The sequence below is a fragment of the Lynx canadensis genome, chromosome A2 (assembly GCF_007474595.2).
Source record: "Lynx canadensis isolate LIC74 chromosome A2, mLynCan4.pri.v2, whole genome shotgun sequence".
Classification (NCBI taxonomy): Eukaryota; Metazoa; Chordata; class Mammalia; order Carnivora; family Felidae; genus Lynx; species Lynx canadensis.
The window spans coordinates 14,481,024-14,497,424 of NC_044304.2; the positions used below are offsets into that span (position 1 = coordinate 14,481,024).

General features: G+C 55.3%; 1 protein-coding gene across 3 annotated transcripts in view; it reads right to left on the reverse strand.

The window, feature by feature from the left end:
• Positions 1 to 1,563: 1,563 nt before the first annotated feature.
• Positions 1,564 to 16,401, reverse strand: part of PBX4 (PBX homeobox 4) — a 47,219-nt gene continuing 32,381 nt past the window's right edge. For all 3 annotated transcript variants that reach the window (XM_030305477.2, XM_030305486.2, XM_030305469.1), the window contains exons 3-8: positions 8,758 to 9,005; positions 8,289 to 8,479; positions 7,885 to 8,020; positions 4,839 to 4,980; positions 4,521 to 4,627; positions 1,564 to 2,222 (exon numbers count right to left, since the gene is read on the reverse strand). In XM_030305477.2, coding sequence (XP_030161337.1) covers positions 2,130 to 2,222; positions 4,521 to 4,627; positions 4,839 to 4,980; positions 7,885 to 8,020; positions 8,289 to 8,479; positions 8,758 to 9,005 — 917 coding nt within the window. In that variant the 3' untranslated portion in view covers positions 1,564 to 2,129. The remainder of the gene's footprint in view (positions 2,223 to 4,520; positions 4,628 to 4,838; positions 4,981 to 7,884; positions 8,021 to 8,288; positions 8,480 to 8,757; positions 9,006 to 16,401) is intronic.

The following is a 16,401-nucleotide window of genomic DNA, read 5'->3' on the forward strand; positions in this document are numbered from 1 at the left end:
GAGAGAGAGGGAGACAGAAAATCTGAAGGAGCCTCTACGCTGTCAGTGCAAAGCCCAACGTGGGGCTCGAACCCACAAACTGTGAAATCATGACCTAAACCGAAATTGGAGGCTCAACCGACTGAGTCACCCAGGCGTGCCCCTTACACAATTTGTATAAAGGAGAAAGGGGAGCCTGGGTGGCTCAGTCAGTTAAGTGTCCAATTCTTGATTTCAGTTCAGGTCACGATCTCATGGTTGGTGAGATCGAGCCCCTGCTTCGGGCTCTGTGTTGACATTGCAGAGCCTGCTTGGGATTCTCTCATTCTCTCTCTCTCTCTCTCACCCTCCCCCACTCTCTGTCTCTCTCACAAAACAAATAAATTTTTAAAATGGCGGGGGGGGGGAGGGGCGGTGAAGGCACCTTTTCCCAGAGGCCAGCCCTGAACGCACCGCCGACTTCTACTCATGTTTATTCTCCTTTTTCTCTAGAATATAATTTCACTAGACCAGGGCCTGGGTCTGTCAGTGAGTCTTGGGCTGCAGGGAACCAGGAAGCAGGCTCGTTAGACCTGGGGACAGGCACTTAGGGCAGGGGGAGGGAGTCAGCTGCCACCTTCGGTTGCAAACAATAAAAAACCCACACTGAGCATTGCAAGGAGCCCGCAGTGCAGGGCGGGTCCCCAGCTGGCACCTGAACAGACCCGGCCAAGGCCAAAGGGCTGGCAAGGGAACCACGCCTCACCTCAGATGTCCCTCCTGTCCCACAACTGCCTGGACCGACTGAGACACCCGCCCCCCCCCCACCGGCCAGCTGTAGTTTTGGGGCTGCCCAGCACCCAAATAGCTCCTGCTGGCTGGCAGGGACGTGGTGAAGTATTGCTGGGAGGGCAAGGGGGAAACCACTGCTGCACCGGGAGGTCCCTGATGGCTGCCCCTCGGCCGCCCGGAAGGCTTGCAAGGCAGTGAGGGAAGAGGAAGGGCAGCCACGCCAGCGACTGTGCAAACGCCTGGCTGGGGCAGGTTCCCAGAGCAGCCCCACAGAGGCCCCGAGCCGAGTGGCATCGTGGGCGCACAGCCACTGACGTGGGCCCCAACTACATGTTCAGCGCTGAGGCCGAGGGGCTCCTGCCATGGCGCTTCGTTCGCTGGAGGAAAATCCTGGTCAGACACAGAGGCGATGGCTGCCCCAAGCTGCACCGTGTGGAGTACAGCAGCGTGTGCAGGGTGGGGACACGCACGCTGGGATATATCACAGGACATCTTGGCGGGATACGCTGAGCCCTGCCCGGCAGTGGTCACCTACGGAGAAGGGGCCCGGCCCAGGCGGGTTGTGATGCTTTCTACGCAGGCCCTCTTGTACCACCTGCACGACAGAGTCACTTCCCGGTTCTTCAATAGCAACAGAGATGGAATGTGGACATGGTGTGGTGACAAACCCATGGCTGGGCCGAGCTCCTCTTGACCCCCACGCTCACTGGAGGAGAGGGACGAGGAGGCAGAGGAGGAGAGGAGTGAGGGGACCAAGAAGGACTCCCAGGAATCAGGGAAGGCCTCGGGCCCTCAGCACTTCATGAGCACAGATGCAGGAAAGCACTTGGGAAATTTATTGTCTTTAGTGATACGTCAACTGAGAATGGAAGAACTTATATTAACAGAGAAAAATACAAAACCAATTCCCAGTAAAATTCTGAGCTCACAACAGACTTAAACAAAAGCATAATGAAATGATACAGCAGAAGCGAGTGGGGAAGGCGGCGTCCGGGCCAGTCGGCACACGGAGGGACAAACGAGCGGACAGACTCACGGCTCGGACACCACCCAGCTACCGCCGTGGCCGGAAACAAACCTTGTGTGAACAACATCAACGTGAAAAGAAGTCAAAAGTTGTAATGGGAGGATTGTGACAAGTCCTAGAAGAAACAATGCACAGTCTTATCATAAAATTACTATGAAAAAAAAACCCAAACTGAATCGAGAAAATGAGAGCATCTCAGACCATTTCGAATCCCAGCCGGCAAGCAACGGACAGCAGCAACCCAACGGTTCTGGGTTTTCTGAGGTATAATGGGCTGCACGCGCAGTAAAAGGTCAAGTGCCAGCAAACTGTGGCGGGTCACGCAGTCTGCTGTCCTGCTTGTCCCCCAAACTTAATTAGATGCATCTGAGTTGATGCTCCCAGGGTCTCCGGACAGGGAAGCGGTCAACACCGGGGGGGCGGCTCCCAGCCGGCTGCCCCTGGCCTGAGAAGACAGAGACTGAGCGTCAGAAGGCCGCCCATGATACCGACGGCCCGTCCCACCCCACGTCCCCGAGAACCGAGGAGAGGAGCCAGGAGACAGGGGGCAGACCCAGGGGTCCCTCTTGAGTTACAGGTGGCCTCGCCACCTGACCCCTGATGTGGACCTGCTTCCTCGGCAGGAAGTGGCCTCCACTGGCCACCTACGGGGCTCTGGTCAGGGACTGATATGGCATCGTGGCACAGCCAAGGCTTCTACACTTTCTGAGGGGGACGCAGACCCTGTCAGGCCCGGAGCTGATGACAGTCCCTGAAACATCACGGCCAGACGCAATGAGCGGGAAGGGGCTTGGAACCCTGGCTGGACGCTGGTCTGGCTCGGCAGCCAGCGGGGTGACAGCCATGGCTACCAGGCCTGGGGCTTTGTCTGTGGCACAGGGACAGCCTCAGGATGTTTGTCCGCAGGATCCCCCACCCACCGTAAGGAAAACACCACCGAAAATGGCTCTTCGCGGGTGGCCTGCTCCATGGCCCTGAATTCCATGTGACCTCCTCCATGTGACCCTGAATTCTAGGTCCCTCCAGAGACCACACAAGCTCCTCTCCACCTTCCTCTCTCTAGCATTTTCCTTACAGGCTGAGGCCTCCTGCCTGTACCCTCTTCCTCATCTGACCCCACCAGGCCACGACCCTGCTCCTTGCCCCACCTCGCCTGGTCTATTTCCTTGGCACATGTCCCCAGGCCAGTGTCAGGTGAGCGATCGACAGACTGTGGGCTTCCTGAGGGCACTGCCTCATCCTGGGACATGGGGGTGCTCCGCTATCAGTCTGAGAGCAGCGGGGACGAGGCCTGGCCTTGGGGGACACTCTGCCCTCGGAAGGACACCCATAGGCCTGTGCTCCAGGAAGGAGGCCATGGGTGGTGGAAGGGAGAGGTCCAACCACAGGACTGAGAGGTGACAGGTGAGTGCCCAGGTGTGGGACTGGCAGCCCAGACGTTCCTCGAGTGCACAGGGCAGAGGTGATGGCTTCCAGCTGGGGTGGCCTCAGCCCTTGACCTGCTCTCTTGGAAGAGCATCTGTGCCTGCCCAGCACAAGGGTGTCCACACCAGACCGAGGACATTCCCACTTGCTGTGTGAGGCCTACAGGGAAGCTACATCAGGACTTAGGCAGCTCCAGATCTCCTGGGGATGGTTCTAGGGGTAAGGGCGGACCTCGTCTATCAGCTCCCCTCTGGGGGACACTCACTCCCAATTCACTCTCACACTCACACCCACTATATACTTGAGTCACTGAGCCCCAAGGAACGCACAGAGCAAGATGAGGCTCGGCCACCTGGTGGCGCCAGAGCTCCCTGTTCAGCCCAGGTGCTCATTATGGGCTGTGGGGTTGCCATGGTGATGGGACACGCACCACCCAGCATCAGGTCCTGCCAAATGGCTCCAGGGGGCATCCACTCCCTGCACCAACACGGGGCTGGCTGGGGATAAATCAGTGGAGGGTCACCTGGCACAGTAGGGTACACTTGTGTGAAGAAAATGGTGGGCGAAGGCCCTGCCCGATGCCACACATCCTCTTTAGGGTGACCCTGTATGTGGGCCAGGCCCTTGTGACAGACAGCAGGATGCAGGGGAGGCACCAGGGGCCATGAGACGGATGGGGCCCCCCAGTCCTGGCTGGTCCAACACACTGCCCAACATCCTGAGAAGGTTCCAGAGGGCACATCTGAGGTGCCCATGATTCCTGGCTCGTTTTCTTTCCAGTCACCAAAACAGATCTTCACTCTGGCCCAGCTGGGCCCTGGGGAGGGGGTAGCCTGGCTATGGCAAGGCCAAGGCACTGACATGGCAAAGGGTCCGAGCCTAGAGAGCCTTCATGTTCCAATGGTCAGGGCCTTGTCTGCCTGTCCCCTCTTACCCCCTTGGGGTACAGATGTCCACTGGGAGGGAGGGCTCCATCCCACCAGCCCCAGCCCTTGCCTCGGGCCCACCACCCAGCAGCTACTGTGAACTACCGAGTCCTGGGACTGGGAGTGAAGCACACAGGTTTTTACAAAGTGGGCCCCACAGGGCCGTGCCCCTGAGGCAGCTCTGTCCAACTGCAGCCATCAGGACGATGAACCACGTACCCAGTGGGCCCCTACTCATTGCTGGGACCTCTGAGGGAGGGTTGTGGAGGCCGAGACGTGGCTGGCAAGATGACCCACTCCAAGGACCCACCACCCACCTGGGCTCTGCATATCTGTCCCAATATTGAGTTGGAGACCCCAAGGGCATCCTCGAATTGTGCCCTGAAACTCACCTGAGACCGTAAGCTGCCTCCCGCAGGGGCGGGGCGGAGAGAGGCCAGTGTCTGCAGGGTGACAAGTGCATCCCCGGCACTGGTCAGCGGGAAGGGACCAGAGGAACCTGGAAGGGGTGGGAGGTGTTGGGACAGATGTTCCAGCCCCAGAAGTGACAGAGACTCCTCAGGTGGGATCTACCAGCCCCTCAGCCAGGAAGGGGTGGTGGGCACAGCTCCCAGCATCTGGCTCCCCTGGCCCCCTCGCCCCTTCCCCTGCAGCTCAGTGGGCATGGCCATGCATGAAGGACAGTGCCTGGGCTGGGCGGCCTCACTCACCGGAGCTGGGTGTCGATGGGCAGCTAGCCTGGCTCCCCAGGCCCCCGACTGCCATTTTAGTCGTATAAATGGTAGCTTCTTCTTGAAACTTCCCCATGTTCTTTTTATACCGAATTCTTTTGTTGCCAAACCAGTTAGAGACCTGTGGACACACAGAGAAAGAAGTCACTGGGAAAGCTGACCAGTAATGAGATAATGTGAACAGATGGTGGGCACTCTCTGAGGTGCCCGTGCTCCCACTGTCCAGGAGGAACATCTCTGAGTGGCAACACGGGGCCCTGGGGCCAGGTGAGAGGCCGGGACTGAGAAGCTGGTGCTGACTGAACCGTGGACCCAGGGCAGTGGCCGCAGCGGGTGGGGGCCGCCTCGGAGCCGGCCTGCCCTGTGGCAGAGGAAGGCCTGAGAGCCAGGGACGGGAAGTGGCTGGAAGGACACAGGCGCGTCGGACACGTGGAGAGACGAGCATCCACTCCCTGCAGGGGCAGGAACAGACTGAATTCTGGATTCCTCTTTAGGGAAAGTGAGAGTCAGGGAGACACACATCCCCGGGGACCCACTAACCACATCCCTGGGAATTCGGTCTAAGGAAAGAACACACTGGATCCACAACTTATCAAAGGATGACACGGACGGGCGGACAGACAGGGCAGTGGGGAGGAGTCGAGCGCTGAGCTCAGTGCCTTTTCACTTGCGCCTTGCCCCTGTCCTCAGAGCAGCTGGGACAGCCGCCGTCACAGCCATCCTACAAGCAGGCAGGCCCGGCGGGTGCAGGAGCTGGCCCAGGGCCAAGCGGGCCGAGCCCAGCGGCCTCCGAACCTGTACCAGGACCGGGCCAGGGCTTCTCCTCCGGGGTCGTTCTCTGCGGCGGGCTGTCCTGAGCGCGGGAGGGCACTGACCAGCATCCTTGGCCTCCATCCAACCCCACCCAAGGGTTGTGACAATGGAAATTTCCCCTGGGGGCAGAATCAGTGAGACCCCAGGGCCAGCGCCTTCCACGGAGACATACACAACTAGAAACACTTTAATATCCCACAGTAAGGCCTGGGGCCCTGCCGTGAAATATATGTGGTTTAACCAACAGTCATAAACAGTTGACTTACGGTGGCAGGGTTTCGATGACCTTTTCTTTTCTAAAAATGTATTCCTTTAATGTCCCTACATTATCTTCTGTGTTAACCATGAAAAGAAAAAGCTCTGTGTGTGCTCCTGTCTCTCAAACAGTGTCTCTTCCCTTCTGCCCCCGGGTGTGAGGGTGGCCAGAGCAGCACTTGCTTCCCACTTACCTACACGGAATGTGCTGGAACGTCTTTGTGGAACTAAGTATGCAGAGGAATGGTAGCAAGCAGTTTTCCATGTGAATTTAACTGGCAGAGCAAACTTCGTGCGTGGGCGAGGCAGGGAGGCTGGCCCTGTCCTGGGCAGATAGGGGTCCCGGTGGCTGGGGAAAGAGCTGGTCCCGGGCCAGGGTCTGCACCCCAACATGGGCACCTCAAGCACGTGTGGGCACAGCACAGGCTCTCGGCTATCCTCTTGAACAGTGCAGCTGGGAGCCACTGGCCACCCCTACCCGGTCCCTCTGGCCCTGTCGGCCAAGCCAGCTACAGCTGCTGCCCAGGTTCCCCTCAGCACCCCATCTGAGGCTCATCCACGGCCCCTTACCCCCTCCGGCCTCCTCAGCCTGCAGCTGCAGCTGATTCTATCTTGAGAACCTCTGCGGCCTCACTTGGGACACTTGCGCTAACGGTGCCCCCCTTACCCTCTCCTCATGAGAACCTCGCGGCTTGCACATCTGCACCCCAAATTCAGAATCCCCCCTCTGCTGACCGTCCGCCACTTCAGGCCGTCCCGGGTCACGGGGGACCCGCCACAGTGAGGAGCAGCTCCCAGCACAGAATTCCGCTGCTCGGTCAGTCGGAGTCACCGGAAGGTGGCCAGAGCTTTTCAAGCTTTTGTTTCCAACGGACCCTCCCCTTAGACGAAGTCTAGACCCGAGACCCATCTGCTTTCCGTAGGCGCCGGGCTCTGAAACGAGTCTGGGTGTCCTCCAGACAACTGCACGAGGTGGCCGCTGCGCTTCGCAAGTGCACCTGACCTCAGCTCTGGCCTTGGTGCCGAGGACGCAGAGCAGTTCCCCAGTGAATGCAGTCAGATGTGTCAGCAAGGTCCTGCTGCCTATGTAACCCTGTGGGGCTCCTGCGTGCGCTTGTCATGAAGTCGCAGCTAGACTTGGCCCAGGCCAGGGCAGAGGCGTCTGGCTAAAGGCACAGGTTCTGAAGGCAGCCGGGCTGGGCTGGAAAGTCAGGCCCTCCAACTGCCTTTCAAAAGCTGAAGGAGGGGCCGCCTCCGAGCGGAAGGTGATGTGCAATGAGCTAGAATTAGTGCCAGTCACCCTGGGGCCACAGGCCTGGGTGCTGCCCTGTGGTGTGGCCTGCCCCGGCCTTGCACCGTCAGCTGCCTGTACTCACCATTCCCGCTGTAAACCTCCTGAGATGTTTCTTGGGCTCTTGTCTCAGCACCACCTCCCTTGCCCCCAATTCCACCGAGAACACTGGCAGTCCAGACTCCGAGGGTCTCCCAAGGTCGTCCAGGTCCCAGCTCTGATCTGTACCACCACTCCCCATGTGGAGCCAGATGTTGCCAGATGTCCTACAACCCTGGCCACACAGTCTGGAATACCGGAGAAACATTCAAGCACCCGTGCATTCAAACCTCTCCCAGTATAGCTGAACGGGTACTTTGGCACGAGAGCTGGTCTGTCTAAATTAAGTCCTAATTGTGCTCCAAGCTCTTTTTCTTCGCCTCCGCTTACACCCTCACCTCTCTCACGCAACACAGGACATCCCTGCCATACAAGCATGATATTAGACGCTAAGGACTGCAATTCACAGAGGGCCACCCTCTACACTCCACTGGTCTTGTGTCAGGGACCTCACGCGCCACCTGTGTGCTCCACACAGTTGATGAACTTCCCTGGGTGTCCTCCTCACTGGACGTGACCTTCTCCCCCTTCTATGTTCAGGAAGGCATGGCAGGAGAGGACCGTCACCTGGGAGACTGTGATGCCGCCCTTCCTGGCCAGCCTTTCTTTGGCTTCTTCACTGGGATAAGGGTTGTTCAAATGGGAATAAAAATACTCATTCAGCACTTCCGTGGCCCGCTTGCTGAAATTCCGCCGCTTACGCCTGCAAAGATGGACAGCCTCAGCCAGTGTGTACACACTGGCCTCTAGTGATGTCCCCTCACGCCCATCTGTGATTTTCTAGCGGTTATAACAGCAGCAGTCAACACTTCTGAATTGCCTCCCAAGAGGCTGTGTGAGGGCTATGCCCACAGCCATGGGTGGGGCCCCTGGCCAGGCTCGGAGGCCCCCAGAACTTAAACCCAAGCCAGCAGCCGTTTCTTCTTCTTAAGAGCTGACCCTGGGGTTGCGGGCAGTGCTCAGGGCCTGACCTGGCATCAAGGAACCGTGAACGCAGGGTCATCACGGCCTCGCAGGTGCTCTGCTTCAGCTGCATCTGGATGGCACTGAACTTGCCGTGGATGACACTGACCATGCGCTCGATCTCCTTGGGCGAGACGGGCCTCATCCTGCTCTGCTCCCGGAGAAGGTTGGTGACGTGCGTGGTGAACTCGCGGCAGGCCTAGGGTGGGGACGCACATGCCAGCTTGTGACCACCCAGCGGGCTGGCTCGGGGCTCCACGCGGGACCAGCCACCTGCCACCCCCCGCGGCCTCCGCACAGGCTGGCTACTGAGAAGTGAATGTAAAGGGTTTCCAGCGAAATTGGCCACCTTTGCCGTGAGACCAAGTGCGTGTACTCCCCGGTCTGTGCCACAAAAGAAAGGGGGTTAGTGTTCCACGTTTTGCTCTGACAAATGCGCATTCACATGATAGAAACTCTTCCATGCAGAAAGATCACCTGTTCATATTTCTCTAGCTCAGAGTGGTAAATCTGTCGGATCTGGGACAGCTTGGCCCTGTAGTCAGAGTGTTCAAGGCTATTGTCATTTGAACAGCCACCTGGTGTTGCTGTGTTGGCCGCTGCTACCGGGCCTCCTCTTCCTCGCCTCTCCGGCCTGGATACGCCCTCGGCCAGCAGCATGTTATCCAGCCGCATGAGCTGAGCATTGGGGGGACATTCTTCTTGAATGCCATGGATGCTTAACCCTAGATAAGAAAGATGGGACTAAATCAGCGTCTGCCGTCGGAGCGAAAACAACCACAACAGATTATCAGCACTGGGGTCATATCTGAACACTCCATGTCTGAACACAGAACTCCTGAGGGGAAAGGAAGGCTTCCTTTTATCCGGTAACACACACCGAGTCACCCACTTTGATAGTGGCCCAGGTGCCACACAGGAGGGCAGTCCAGGGAGTGCAGACAGGACACAGCTCAGTGCAGCCATGTGGGCAGAGCTCAGAGTCCATGGCTGGGTCCACACGAAAGCCTGGACAGGGCAGGTCTGGGGTGGCACATGGCCCTGGAGAAGGCTGAAGCCCTGAACCGTGCCTGCAGAAGGGAGAGGAGGGCACATTTCCAGATGCTCACGCCAGGACATGGACGATTCATTCACATGGACACAAATGTGAGTGGGAGCCTAGCGTGAGTGCAGGGCTGTGTTGGTGTGCCTGGGACTGTGTTGTTGTGTGTTGGGAGGGGAACTGCTACTATAAAGTCAGAGAGGAAAAGCTTGATCCAGAGGGTACCAGCAAAGATGAATTAATCCACTTAGAGAATTTTTTTGAGAGAGAGAGAGCACAAGCTGGGGAGAGAGAGACAATCTTAAGCAGACTGCACGCTCAGAGCAGTGCCCAATGCAGGGCTCGATCCCATGACCCTGGGATCATGACCTGAGCCGAAATCAAGAGTTGGGCGCTCAACTGACCGAGCCACCCAGGTGCCCCCTCCACTTAGTTTAAGCAGAGAAACAAGACATTTGGCTCTGAAACTTGAAAAAGCTGTTCCAGCTGGGCTGAGAGAGTGGCCTGCGGGAGGGCAGGGCCAGACAGGCAGGGGAAAGCTGTCCCCATCCAGGTGGACACAGAGCAGCCGCAGGGCAGCCAGAGGGAGAGTCCCCAGGATCCCTGACCACTGGATGTGGCTGTGAGAGAAAGAGGCCAGGGCAACTCCCAAATCATGTGGACAGCATGATAGATGGCACCACATTCTCCCAAGCACAGTATGCAGAGTGGCAGGTGGAAAGCCTGACCCAGCCTGGGTCCCTGACCTAGCCAAGCACAGATGTGAAGTCGCTGCTTACTGGGAGTTGGGACTGAGCTGGCCAGTCTGGGTGGGAGACAGGTATTCATGTGTCATCGGCATGTGGGGTGTTCGTATCCACCTGTGCCTGCACCTGTACTTATGAGAGGTAGGCCACACCCCCTGAGTGCTGGAAAACCAACATAAGGGACAGGAAAAGGAGGAGATGGAAAGAATTACCAGGTAGGTCCAGGAAAAAAGAGAAGTAGTCATGGGGGTGAAATGTGGGCGTAGTCATTAGACCGCTGTTGCTCTCTGCAAAAGCAGCTGTGGGGTATGGCAGGGGAGAACCCAACTAGAAAGCTCCAGGGGACCATGGGAGGCAGGCAGTGAAGGGGGGGGGGGGAAGGCTGCTGCAGGGGCTGTAGATCCAGGCTCAGATCCGAGGAGGGTGGGCTTGCAGGACCTGAGTTTTGTTTGCTTCTTTAGTGACAGCACAAGTGTCCGTGGCTACAGAGAAACAGGTGGGTGATCATTGCGGAGGTCGGGTGGGGGGGGCATCCTTGAGGGGAGGGAGGCAGGGAATGGAGAAGAAAGTGATGATGTCCATCTAGTTCTGACTTTCCAGAAAAACAAAGTTTAAAGGGTTTTCTTAGTGGGGGGGGGGGCGCCTAGGCGGCTCATTTGGTTAAGGGTCCTACTTCGTGGGTTTGAACCCCGCGTCAGGCTCTGCGCTGACAGCTCAGAGCCTGGAGCCTGCTTCAGATTCTGTGTCTCCCTCTCTCTGCCCCTCCCTCTCTCACACTCTTTCTGTCTCAAAAATAAATAAATGTTAAAAAAAATTAAAGTGTTTTCTTGGGAACTGGCTCTTTTAATACTATCAACTACTGACTTAAGCCATCAAATAAGAAAGAAGTCAAGCCCTGTCATAGATATTTATTTACATATCACTGTCCCTCTCCTGTTCCCTGCATAAAGGATTAACCTTTTCTGCCTAAAATTTACTTGTGAAAACATAAAGAGCTCAGAAGATATCCTTGTAGGAATGTCCCTCATGTGTGGGGATGCTTGCCATCTACTCAGTCCCACTGGGTTGCAGTGGGGGGCTTTCTGAAAGCACGGAGGGGAAAGTGACACCTTCATCGGTTCCCCACTAGAGAAGTGGAGACCCAATTCTCTCATAATCTTACTTGATGTTCAAGAGGCACCAGAGGTGAATTTTAGTTCCTGGGCTCAACCAGGACAGGGCTCACAGGGCTGCACACACCCACCATCTGGTTCTTGCAGAGTTAACTTGCACTGCCTTTGTACAGGCCCTGCCCCCCTCCCCGCCTCACCTCTCCTCGCCCAGAGTAGATAATGGAGGCCCTCCTGCTCAGTCCCTTTTCAAATCCTATGGACTCCACCTCCTCAATCAACTCACCACCCATCCCCTCCCTTAATGCCATTCCTGGGCCCTGCTGTGCTGACCTCCCCTGCCCTCCATGATCTGCCGAGAAAATCCCTCTCTCTGTCCCATCCATCGTGCACACCTGCAAGCTGACCACCTTCAAACACAGTGTTCATCGTGCCAGTCTTTGGTTCGAAGACCTCAACAACTCCCTGGCATCCACAGGTAAAATCTGGAATCTGACACCAGGCACTCACGGACTTGCCTGACGTCTCTCCAGACTCACCTTTGTGAACTTTTCCTCTGCTGGGCCCTGCACACCACCCTTTGTCAGCATGGCGGACACTGCTCCTGTCTCGTGTTTATTTCGCAGCTCCTCCCTGAGTGCCCGTGGCCCAGGTAGGGGATCGGGAGTGGGCCAAGAGGAACACACAAGGCCCGATCCTTCCCCGGGGGACCCCCAGCATGTCCTGGTGTCCATGGTGGAGAGGCTATCTCCACCTCTTCCATTATGACTTCAACTGAATTAGGGAAAAGAGCGGACAGGGTTGGAGCATGAGGTTTAGTGAAGGCGTGTGTGTGCACGCAGAGGTGTGGGCGCACGTGAGGGTAAATGTGTGCGTGTGCACACACGTGTATGTGTGACTCTGGCCTGATCCAGGGAGTGTGGCAATCTTTCTCATGTTCTTTTATCTACCCAACAGCAAGCATCTAAGAGCCCATCACAAGCTTGGTACCACACCAGGTGCTGAAGATTTTTAAAAATACACCAAAAACATGGTGCTTGCTGTTCTCAAATGAAAATCATCAAATTACAGAGAATACCCAAGCCTTTTCTCACATCCATCTATAGGTATGTATTTTTAATGTTTGTTTATTTTTTTGAAGGGGGTGGAGGGGCAGAGAGAGAGGGAGACACAGAACATGAAGCAGGCTCCAAGCTCTGAGCTGTCAGCACAGAGCCCGACGCGGGGCTCAAACCCACAAACCGTTGAGATCATGACCTGAGCCGAAGTCAGATGCTTAACCGACTGAGCCACCCAGGCGCTTTTCAATGTGCTTTTTCAATGTTAACCAGCATTTCAAAACTCAGCTCCAAAAACGACTGCATCAATACATACCTATAGATGGGGCGCCTGGGTGGCTCAGTCGGTTAAGCATCTGACTTTGGCTCAGGTCATGATCTCACGGTTTGTGGGTTTGAGCCCCGTGTCGGGCTCTGTGCTGACAGCTCAGAGCCTGGAGCCTGCTTTGGATTCTGTGTCTTTCTCTCTCTCTCTCTCTCTCTCTCTCTCTCTGCCCCTCCCCTGTTCACGCTCTCTCTCTCTCTCTGTCAAAAATAAATAAACATTAAAAAAAGAAAAAAAGAAAAAAAGAAAAAGGACATATCCTTTGATCTCCAAATTACTATTCTGAGAACGTGTCCTACAGGAACACTGACACCTACAGGTGTATACTCTACCTACAAAAGTACAAATGGTGAATATTGTACTTTTGAAAAACTGAAAGCACCTAGATGTCCATGAATAAGGAGACAACATGCCTGTCACACCTCAGGCCTTGTGGTATTAACCATGCATACGCCTTGAGGTGCTGTTTTGGTAAGCAATCACACACTACAAGCTTTATTTCTTTAAGGCCCATCATTTTTGCAAATGAGTAAAAGCAAAACCAAAAAAAAAAAAAAAAAAGTTACCCCGCACTTTGGTCACCACCGCCAATTATAGCTGCGGACATGGCTGTGCAGAGTACGTGTGTCTGGCTGTCACTTTACCTGCTTGCAAAGTGCCCTGTGCCCTTCGTCAGCTGCCCCTCCAGTGCAGCTCTGTCTCTCCCTCAGCACCAAGCGTCTGTCCTCCCAGGGCACCGCAACGGGCCTAATTAGGGTCATTAGTTACTCATTACCGTCAATTACAGCAAGATCATTCCCGTAGCCTGTTCCAGAGCATCTCAGACTACTTCTCAGCTCCCTCAAGGGCCCTCCACTGGTGCCTGGGAGGCCTTGGGGACCAGGAGCTTAGCTCAGGGACACTGTCTGTCAGAGGAACTTAGAAGAGGAGGTAGGACCTAAAATAAAGCCCCTCAACACCTGCCCCCCCCCCAGCCAATTGCCAGATTTCCCTCTGTTCCCAACTTCCTGAAGGTGATAAAAACCCTAGTGAATCAAACAATGAACTCCAGTGTGACTGTATTTGGAGAAAAGACCTGTGAGGAGGTAATTAAGATTGAACGAGGTTGGGGGGTGTCTGGGTGGCTCAGTCGGCGAAGCATCCAACTCAAGTCATGATCTCAGGGTTCGTGAGGCCCGCACTGCAGAACCTGCTTGGGATTCTATCTCTCTGTCTCTCTGCCTGCGCTCTCTCTCTTTCTCACTCTCACTCTCTAAATAAATAAATAAATAAATAAATAAATAAATAAATAAATAGAGCTTAAAAAAAGAAATTGAATGAGGTTGTAAGAGTGTAATGAGGATGCTCTCATCCTAGGCCTGTGGCCTTCTGAGAAGAGGAAGAGAGCCCTCCCATTCCCCCAACCTCAGTCTGAGGAACAGGCAAGAAGGCGGCTGTCTGCAGGCCTGGAAGTGGCCCTCACTAGGAACCAAATCACCTGGCCCCTTGACCTTGAACTTCCAGACTCCAGAATTGTGAGAAAATAAATGCCTGTTGTTTAAGCCACCCCAAGCAGACTAAGACAGGAACATGATCCCAAGTTGTTTTTATTTTTCTCTCCTTAATGGAACAAACATATGGCTGCTGGGGGAGACGGAAGGCTCAGAGGGGAAGCTTCTTTCACCGTGACGCCCCCATACTGTTTGCCCAGCCCTTCGCCCATTCAGGAGTGCTCTGGCTTGGCAGCAAAACTGTGTAGCAGCTTCGTCCCGGGCCAGGGTGGGAGTCTGGGCAGAGCCGTCTCCGGGACCCATACCCCTGTGGGAGGCAGTCTAACCCATGAGCTGAGCCCCAGAGGCCGCTGATGCCCCTAACTGGCCTGACCGCATGGCTGTGACTGTGTCACCCTGTAAACGTATAAATGAGTAAATGGCCACAGCTCTCCCTGAGCACCCGATGGGATGGGGTGACACAGGACAGGCCTGGCCTGGAGCCTGCCAGGATGCGGGCTTCCTCCCTGCTGCCCTCAATGGGAAGGGCCCTAGACCCTCAGAAGCCTTCCCCCCACTCCCACACAGTGGGGTCTCCACCGCCCGCCAGCTGGCCGGCTGAAGCTGACAATGTGCACTGAAAGATGCACCAAAGCCGAGAGAGAGGCGGCAACCGAACGGCTTTCTGAGGAGCCTTTTGATGAAAGAAAGCCCAAGCCTGGTGTTGGGACGTCAGGGTTACGGTCTTGAGCCCCAGAATCTTGAGAACACACCCACACACTGAAGGAAGGCGAGTGGGCGAGAGCAGGAGGTGACCTGACTCTTAGAGAACCCGAGCCCCCCACACCCTTCCGAATCCGGCCCTGAGAAGCTCTTGACCTTCTCCGTTGCTGCTTGCTCCCCTCACCCACTCAGCTCCAGCCTGGCCAGGAACACCAAGCTCTGCCTGCCCTCTCAGACCCCTTCCCAGCAAGGAAGGGAAGGTGTGCCATCAGGCAGGTAGAGGCCCACCCGGTCGAGGTGTAGAGGCCACAGCCCTGAAGCTGTACGTCTGCCTCTATTATCGTTGTGTGAAACTACCCAGCTCACTAAAGGCCATCACTGTCCTGTCTGCTCCTTGGAACATGCCTGGCTTCACAGAATCACGTTCCAGAAATAGGAACTTGTGCGAAGAAATCTCTCCCCCCGGGCTACCAGGCCATTTTATGGCTACCAGGCTCTCCAGGAAGACAGACCCCCTTTCCTTCAACAAACTGCTTCAGAGAAGAGACCCAGGAGAAGCCACACTCACTGTATGGAGACCTCAAGACAGGAGCTCATAAGGAAGTCACGACCCAGCCTCATTCATGTACAGACAGCCAGATGTCTGACTAAATGACCAGCAACCTGAAGCCAGCAGCATCCATGTCCATGTCCATGCATAAATATACGAATCAGAGCCAAGAAGCTTTACCTCTGCATCTGGGTGCTTTCAAACTGTGTCTGTGTAAATAATCCGTGTAAATGAAAATCTACCAGTGTAAATCATCACAGCAACCTAAAGGAGGAAAATAACTCAAAAGATACAAAAAGAAAAAAAAATCAACTAAAACAATACTTACTAATGATAAGAACCCTTGGCAAACTGGGGTGGCCTTGTTTTGGCTCAGCTGGCGGAGCATGTGACTCTTGATCTCAGTGTTGTAAGTTTGAGCCCCACATTGGGTGGAGAGATTGCTTAAAAATAAACCCTTTATTATTATTTCTTTTTTTTTTTTGAGAGAGAGAGAGAGAGAGAGAGAGGAGCAGAAGGAGAGAGAGAGAGAGAGAGAAAGAGAGAGAAAGAGAGAGAGAGAGAGAGGGAGAGAGGGAGAGAGAACCCCAAGCAGGCTCCATGCCCAGCACAGAGCCCGACATGGGGCTCGATCCCATGACCCTGGGATCATGACCTGAGCTGAAATCAAGAGTCAGACATTCAACCAATTGAGTCACCCAGGCATCCCCAAAATAAAATCTTTAAAAAAAAGCAACCTTAGCAAACCATGAATAGAAAGAACCCTCCTTAAGCTGCTAACAAGCATCTCGTCAGACCACAAAGCACACTTGGACTTACTGGGGACCCCTTAGAAGCACTCCTTCAAGTCAGACACGGGCAAGGAGGCCTCTCCTCGGCTCTGTCCTCAGGTGCCGGTGGAGAGGATGAGACCAGGAGTCTGGGAGGGACAGATAGGCAAGGTAAGGATGGGAGATGTGACCAATTCAAAGGCTGAAGGATGTCCCTGTGTCCATGCAGTGGCCCAGGGACTCACCAACAATGCCCTTTTCATCCTCCATCCCACCCCAAACCAAACTCCAGGTTGGTTCTTCATTGAACAATGGCATTCTAACCATCT